General features: G+C 46.8%; 1 protein-coding gene across 1 annotated transcript in view; it reads left to right on the top strand.

Moving 5' to 3' along the window:
- Positions 1–8,464, top strand: part of ankrd55 (ankyrin repeat domain 55) — a 10,957-nt gene extending 2,493 nt beyond the window's left edge. The window contains exons 3-11 of the mRNA XM_083670854.1: positions 1–3; positions 813–922; positions 2,101–2,161; positions 2,723–2,851; positions 4,870–5,054; positions 6,125–6,292; positions 6,479–7,185; positions 7,688–7,789; positions 8,046–8,464. The exon at positions 1–3 is cut by the window's left edge and continues 128 nt beyond it. Of these exons, the coding sequence (XP_083526980.1) occupies positions 1–3; positions 813–922; positions 2,101–2,161; positions 2,723–2,851; positions 4,870–5,054; positions 6,125–6,292; positions 6,479–7,185; positions 7,688–7,789; positions 8,046–8,335 (1,755 nt within the window). The 3' untranslated portion in view covers positions 8,336–8,464. The remainder of the gene's footprint in view (positions 4–812; positions 923–2,100; positions 2,162–2,722; positions 2,852–4,869; positions 5,055–6,124; positions 6,293–6,478; positions 7,186–7,687; positions 7,790–8,045) is intronic.
- The last annotated feature ends 344 nt before the right edge of the window (positions 8,465–8,808 follow it).

Here is an 8,808-nt window from a genome sequence, read left to right as displayed (position 1 = left end):
CTGGTACACACTCTTACCTCAAGACATAAACACTCTTACCTCAATACATACACACTCTTACCTCAATACATACACTTACCTCAATACATACACACTCTTACCTCAATACATACACACTCATACCTCAATACATACACACTCTTACCTCAATACATACACTTACCTCAATACATACACACTCTTATCTCAATACATACACACTCTTACCTCAATACATACACACTCTTATCTCAATACATACACTTACCTCAATACATACACACTCTTACCTCAATACATACACACTCTTACCTCAATACATACACTTACCTCAATACATACACACTCATACCTCAATACATACACACTCTTACCTCAATACATACACTTACCTCAATACATACACACTCTTACCTCAATACATACACTTACCTCAATACATACACTTACCTCAATACATACACACCCTTACCTCAATACATACACTTACCTCAATACATACACTTACCTCAATACATACACTTACCTCAATACACACTACACTCTTACCTGAATACATACTACACTCTTACCTCAACACATACTATACTCATCAGGGGAGGCTGGTGGAGGTAGAAATCGGAGGACGGGCTCATTGTAATGCATGGAATGGAATGAGGAATATCAGTTGCACTACACAGCTTACTCTCGTACCAGATTAGGGATTAGTTCCAGAATGGAAAGCAGGACGGATTAATTATGTACTCGTACAAGTTTGTGAATTTGTGAATTAGCATAAAAACTGTAATGGAGAAGATAAACACATTGATAATCCTGTATGTGGTCTTTCTAAGGGGTGGATGGAGGGCTGTGTGTGTCTTCTGAGGAACGGAGCCAAGCAGAACATTCCAGATAAAAACGGACGTCTGCCTCTCCATGCAGCCACGGCTGAGATCGACCTCAAGTGAGTGCCGTCGCAAAACCAGTTCTAATGCATTAATTCATCATTCAACACATGTTTACTCTGCCAAGTGTTCTTTCCATTACTGGCGTTTAGAAAACAAAGCTCTTAAAAACACTTGAAAAGTTATGAGTCACAGGTGTAATCATCAAAGCATACAAGATGTGTTGTGTTTCAAACACCAAAAACACAGAAAGGTCGCCTTGTAATATTGGCCACACATACATGCACACACCCACACACCCACCCACACACACACACACATACACACCCACACACCCACACACACACACACACACACACACATACACACCCACACACCCACACACACACACGAACACACACACACACACACACACACACACACACACACGTACACACACACATAGTATCAGTCAATGTTTAACCACTATGCTGTACTGTTGTGTAAAGAAAACTAATAGCTCATAGCAGACTGCATGTTCAGTGACTTATTTGCTCTGACAGAAAGGCCTGGTTCACTAGGGTGCGTGTGTGTGTGTGTGTGTGTGTGTGTGTGTGTGTGTGTGTGTGTGTGTGTGTGTGTGTGTGTGTGTGTGCGTGTGTGCAGTCCCCATAGCGACCGCAGACCTTTGCTCGACACGCTAAAGCAGCAGCAGCTGTTCTAGTGGGTTTCCCCTCTCTCTCTCTCTTTCCTCTCCCTCCCTCTCTCTCTCTCTCTGTATCTCTCTCTCTCTCTCTTTCCTCTCCCTCCCTCTCTCTCTCTCTCTTCGTATCTCTCTCTCTCTCTCTTTCCTCTCCCTCCCTCTCTCTCTCTCTCCGTATCTCTCTCTCTCTCTTTCCTCTCCCTCCCTCCCTCTCTCTCTCTCTCCAGCAGCAGAGCTTCTCTTTCTTTCTCTGTCTCCCCTCTCACTCTTGTTCTCACTCCTCTCTCTCTCCCTCCCTCTCTCTCTCTCTCTCTCTCTCTCCACTCTCTCTCTCTCTCTTTCTCTCTCTCTCTCCACTCTCTCTCTCTCAGAAACGACTAGGCCTACTACTGGTACAAGGTTTGCAAAACAAACTAGTTTACCAGTGTACAGTCACCCCTAGTCAACCCCAAACTCTGTTTAGGTCATAGCAATAGTCCCAACACAAATACATATCCCTTACATCCATTTCTTATAACCTTTTGATACAGTTTGCTTGTGCCTGTGTCTTTGCAGACTGATGGCAGTTCTGTTGCAGCAGTCGACAGCATTTGAAATAAACCACCAGGACAATGAGGTTAGTAGGAGGGCTAAACATCAATACAACCATACTGTACCGTACAGTAACCTGGGAATACATGGGAATTTCAGTCCACATTGACTCAGTAACCTGGGAATACATGGGAATATCAGTCCACATTGACCTCTGTAGGAGTGCTCTGGCGGCTCTGAGGGGGAGAGCATGGAGACAAGGGGAAGCCGGTGGAGGTAGAAATCGGAGGACGGGCTCATCGTAATGCACGGAAGAGAATGAGGAACACTGAATAACCTCAATAGGAAGGAGACACAAGAGAAAAGGGGAAGGGAAAGTCTTTACCACTTTGACAGTCTTTCACTTTGTCATGAAAATTCCCCCCCTCAACTTCTGTTGATCAGGGCCATGAAAACATCCATAACCCTTCCATATTCTGAATGGTATGTAGCCTGAGGTGGGATAACCTCAGCTAACGCCGCGTTTCATATCCAAGTCAGTTATGAACAGATGTCTGTGTTTCAATGCAGTTGGTAGTCGATGTGTGGAAGAACCGATTCAAATGTGTCGTTTGCAGTATGACTCATTCTGATTGGTCCTTGGCAGGGCATGACCGCTCTTCATTGGGCGTCGTTCCACAACCGCCCGGAGCACGTGCAGGCGCTCCTGCAGAAAGGGGCGGATCCCACGCTGGTGGACAAGGACTTCAAGACGGCCCTCCATTGGGCGGTGCAGGTGAGCAGCCTTGACTGACCAACCAATACAAATTCTCACGTCATACTGTTATTCATTCATTCATTCGTTATTCATTCATTCATTATTCATTCATTCATTCGATGTAACACTGCTATATGAGCGCATGATAGGAATCATGCTCTGATCAGGCAGAACAGTGGAAGACTGTGAGGACAGCAGACAGTTAATGAGAATTAGTGTCCAACCACTGCACATGGGCTATCCAGAGAGGGAGGGAGAGGAGAGAGAGAGAGAGAGAGAGAGAGAGATACGGAGAGAGAGAGAGAGGGAGGGAGAGGAAAGAGAGAGAGAGAGATACGGAGAGAGAGAGAGAGAGAGGGAGGGAGAGGAAAGAGAGAGACATAGAGACACTGTATGCACTGTACTGTAGGTTGAAAGTCAACCCATTCAATTCAACATGTTCTCCCTGTGTGAATAGTGTAATTCAGGGGAGGCTGTGTTTGATACCATTCCTCATTCCATTCCATGCATTACAATGAGCCCATCCTCCGATTTCGACCTCCACCAGCCTCCCCTGGTGTAATTCAAGTCTTCTACTAATAAGAACCTGGTTGTGGAACAGCCCTCCGGAGAGCTGAGTCTGACACCTCAGGACCCTAATGACCTGTTTGTCACACACACACACGGGTACGCCTCACTGATTGTGAATGTCTTGTGTGTTTAATTAGTGATTCTCTGAGGTGCTCTCTCCAATACACACACACACACACACACACACATGCACACGCATACACTCAAGCGCGCTCACACACACGCACACACATATACACACACACACGCACGCACACACATGCGCACGCACACACACACACACTGTGTGTGTGTGTGTGTGTGTGTGTGTGTGTGTATATGTGTGTGCGTTCCTCCATCACTAATTAAACACACAAGAAATGCACAATCAGTGAGGTGTACCCGTGCTGAACCCAGTGCTGACAGTGAGGACCTTTATGAGCTGACAGTGCTGTTTATAATTCTGAGAGGTTTCAATATTAGTTCTATCCACAGCTAAATGAGACATTACTAGTTCTGTTTTCAGTAGCTCGTTTCGTATTGAGAATCGAGAATGGTTCCTCCATGTAACAGACCAGAATAGTCAAGACCAGAGAAAATAGTCAAGACCAAAATAAAGAAGAAGACCTGGGGAGCAGTACATCATATTCATATGAGTTTTCTGTTCAGTCAGGTGTGGTTAATTCTCCACATATTGACTTTCAGGCTGACTTTACTGTTAATGTTAAAGGGATAGTTCCCTTTTTTTTTTTTTTTTTACACCTTATAGTCACCTGCAAAGGGGCTATCTGTGATTCAAACAACAACAAAGACCAACAACTACTACTTTTTTGGTGAAAAGCTGAGAGATGGGGCTGGAGCTATGGATGCAAGGACTGACCATCCATGAGATCAAAATTATAGTTTTAACCATGTTTTGAAGCTATACAGTGTTTGTTTACAATTGTATTGTTTACAAACAATGGAGTAAAACAAGCTTACATTTTGAGTTCTGATGGGGTAAGACAGTTCAACTATGCTGATGAGGCATTTCTAAGTTATAATCTTTAAGAATCAATGGTTACTTATTTAACGTGCTGTAATTCAGATTACAGTATGTTTAATCATAGCAGTTATGGTGAGGTACTTCCCCATTTATAACCCACTTTGTTTCCTGCAGCATAAAACAGCGTGCGAACGCTTGTGTGATCACACTGAAGTACATTTCAACTAGTATTAGTTTAGGAGTGAGTGTGATGGCCACCAGTCTACAGGTACATGTCATAACAGACAGAGATAACCACACAGCACCACTCAAACACATGCAAATGAACACACACTCTTTCTTTTTGTCCTTTATCTCTTTCTCCTTCTTTTGACCCTTTGTCTCTCTCTCTCTCTCTCTCTCTCTCTCTCTCTGTCTGTCCCCTCCTCCCCTCCTCCCTCCCCCTCCCTCCTCTCCTCCCTCCCCCTCCCCCCCCCCCCCCTCACCCCTCCCTACCCCCCAGAGTGGAAGCAGGTTCATGTGTTCTCTGATCCTGGAGCACCAGCTGGGCTCCTCTGTCATCAACTACGACGACGAGAACGGTAAAACGTGCGTCCACATAGCTGCCGCCGCCGGCTACAGCCACATCCTGTACGAGCTGGCGCGCTTCCAGGAGACCAACCTGCAGGCGCTGGACGTGGACGAACGGTACACCCACCGGCCTGCTCTCCGGTCTAAAGGGGCAATCTGGGAAACTAAGTGGTCTCCCTGCCACTGTAAACAGCTGAAGGATGGGGCTAGACAAATGTAACCACTCTAAAAGTCATAGACAGAGCTATGGATGCAATGACCAACCATAAATTAGATAAAAATGATCGTTTTAACCATGTTTTGAAGCTATGCAGTATTTGTTTACAATTACATTATATTTTGAGTACTGATGGGGTAAGACAGTTGAACTAAGTTCATGAGGCATTTATAAGTTATATTCTTCAAGAATCAATGGCTATATATCATTAAAAGTCCAATCCCAGATTGCACCTTTAAAACACTGACATTTTGTTCAATAATGTTGCTCAATAATGACCTGGTAAGATGGTTATTACATATTCATAATGGTTTTTATACAGTAATAACCTATGAATTTCTTGTTTCTTTGGGATTAACTATAATAAGCACCATTAGGCACAATTTGGTGCCAATTGTGTTGAATACTTTAAGTAAGCCTACATTAAGTACCAAAAGGTATTCATTGTTACCACATGATTTATAATACATGTTAGAAACCGTTCAGTTAGATAAAATGTTACCAGAATCTGCAGCATCTTTTCCTTGAAGCCACCCCTGTCGTTTCACGGAGCAGCAGGGACATCAGATAGGGCTCTGAGAATGTTCTGATCCTATCTCTCTGTCTTATCTGGAGCCAAACTCAAGTCAAGGTCACAAACATTTGTTATGCGTATAATTGATCATATTCTCATTTGCACAGTTACTCGAAATCTACAGAAATGTTGATCGATGTGTACTGTCTCTGTCTAATAAAGTAATTTTGAATTTACAAATACGTTGATTTATGCTGAATGACCACACCACTATTTGTGTGCTTGATACCATTCCTCATTCCGTTCCATGCATTACAATGAGCCCGTCCTCTGATTTCTACCTCCACCAGCCTCCCCTGAAGTGTATAGATCCCCACTACGACTATCTCTCCCATAGCAGTACAATACTATGGTTCCCTCTCTAAAGATCCCTCTCCATCCCTCCACCCCCTCCAGGACCCCTCTCCACTGGGCTGCAGCCGCAGGGAAGGAGGGTTGTGTCCAGGCCCTGCTCCAGCTGGGGGTCGAGGCTGGGCCCAGGGATATCAACGAGAACACACCACTCACGTATGCCATGTACTGTGGCCACACGGCATGTATCAAACTCCTCTCAGCTGACAACAGGTTAGTGTGTGTGTGTGTGTGGGGGGGGGGGTGTTCATTGATTTGCCTATCCAGTATTTCTAAACCAAAAAGTACTGTACTGTATCTTTGAATCGTGAATATTAAGACGTCCCACTCTTATTCCCTGACCCCCCCCCCCCACACACCCCACCCTCCCCACCCTCCACCACCACCCCCCACCCCCAGATCAGACTCGACTAGACAGCTGCCCCCGCAGGGGGGCGACCTGGCTCAGAAGAAGGAAGGAAAGTTCCGGATGCTCAACCACATTTTCTGCAAGAGGAAGAAGGAGCATCACGCAGCGCGGCAGAGAGAGCTGGGCCGCGACGGACACCTCCACGAGGAGACCTCCGAGGTCGATGACATCATCACCATGTTCGACTGCCTCGCCGACCCCGCCTCCTCCTCCTCATCCTCAACGTCGGCGGCGACGGGGGCCAGTGAGGCGGGAGACGAAGGCTCCAAGGCAGCGAGGAAGCGACCAATGGAATTGCAGAAGCTCCATCTCCCCGACAACCGGACGGCGAAGGACTACAAGGGGCTTCCTCCCATACGGACCCAGAGCCTCCCGCCCATCACCCTGGGAAACTCTCTGTTGGCCAGCTCCCAGAATGCTGTGCAGCAGAGCCACTCCGTGGGGCCGATGGTGAACCACTTCGCCCACCGTTCTCAGAAGAGCAAAAGCGAGCATGACCTGTTTGAAGGCCGGCCGAAGGGGCAGGTGCTGGTCAGCCACGCCTGGAAGGCTGAGTCTCACCAGGCCATCACGACCCACCAGTCCTGGGTCTCCCCCCCCACAGAGAGGCTGCTGGATAAACTGTTACAAGAGACCTCTGGTCCCCTGGATGTGCTCTGCCCTCACCAGGCCCCCTACATCCAGAAGAATGAACCAGGTAAGATCAGGGGTTCAGTTACCAAAGGGTTCAGGGAGGAATGAGCACCGGTGTTTGTTACCATTCCTCATTCCATTGCATGCATTACAATGAGCCCGTCCTCCGATTTCTACCTCCACCAGCCTCCACTGCTGCATACATTAGAGCACACACACAGAGATCACACATTCACAGTGGCCTCAGTCACCAGAGCTAAAAGCACCATGTTGTGATCAGACCACATCCTGTAGAGCAGAGATAAAGACAGATATACTTCACACCTTGCTCGAGTCAGCCTTTCTCTTTCCGGATACAGTCTAGCCCTAACAGTTTTCTCATGCTGCAAGAGAACGTATTCTTCTAAACAGTGGAACCCATGCTTACAGTAACCTTTTTTAACAGTATAAACCATTGCAGACAGACAATAAAGTATCAATTGGATTGCAAATCTTAAGGATAACTTGTGCATCCCACTGCAGGCTACTGTGGTAAAAGAAAATGCATTCTCTGGCCTTTCCCACAGCTCCAAACACACACCTGCTACCTCTGGACAGGTTGAAGATGAGGGACACTGCTCTAACACGCAACTGCCTGGCTCCCATTCGCGACCACTGTACACACCGCTGTTAGTACCTTTACCTTTACCTCTTCGGTCTGGTCCTGTCAACCTCAGAGCTCTGACAGAATGTTTACTGCTAAGTATGCTGAAACTAGTGTATATTTTCTGCACTAAACAGGTTTTCAGTCCTGTCCTCCTCAGTCAAGCCTTGGCATGTAGAGTGCTAATTTAAGCTGGGAACCTTGATAAAAGCCAGAAAAAATGCTGATGTCAATATCAACACACTAACCTTCCAACACTAAACTGTCCCCTCCCTCTGCAGTCTCCCTGCCACCTGACCAAGTCTCCAAGGGGGTGAAGAAGTCCAAGTCCCTGCCCCTCAACACCCTGGGTCGAGGCTTGGGGGGAGGCCTCCCGCCCCCCGTGACCTCCAAAACCCAGAGGTCAGGCCTCCCCCAGAGCCAGTCCCTGTGCTCCTTCCTGCCCATTCTGAACGTGGACCCTCTGAGGACCGTCCAGGTGCTCCCGGCTATCCCTTCCCACCGGAAACACAGCCCTACGGTGAGCGAACACAAAGTCGATGCTCTCAGTAACCTGGACAACAGAACCTGATGCTACGGACTTCACTGGGGGGCCTCATTGGATGCATGGGGGAGATGGGGGATGGACTGAATAATAAATGGACCCTGCATACTAGACACACTCCTGTAGATCTGAATGGATTGGACAGATATAAGCCTTTCAGAGGGCAAGGTGGAGTAATTACCACACTGCTTAAACCTATTCAATCCTTTCAGATCTCCACAAATTTCTAGGGGGGTAGGGAGAGGGGGTAGTGGGGTGGGAGGTAGGAGGTAGGGATTCAGGAGTGGGATGGACTGGGTTGTGATTGTGACTTGCTGTGCTGGGTTAGCAAACAAGCATTGTGTGATTCTCAGTTGAATCTTCTCAGGTGTAGATGGGTGGAACACTAAACATTGACCCTGAGTGTTAAGGAAAAAATATGTCTCTGTGCAGATCAGATGCAAAATCTATATCAGCCACATTAGCCAATGACTGAACTGAACTGGTCCAGAGGAATCTTC

The sequence above is a fragment of the Argentina silus genome (assembly GCF_951799395.1).
Source record: "Argentina silus genome assembly, chromosome: 5".
NCBI classification, from domain to species: domain Eukaryota; kingdom Metazoa; phylum Chordata; class Actinopteri; order Argentiniformes; family Argentinidae; genus Argentina; species Argentina silus.
Note: the sequence above shows the minus strand (reverse complement) of the source record. Positions and strands in the feature narration are given on the sequence as shown.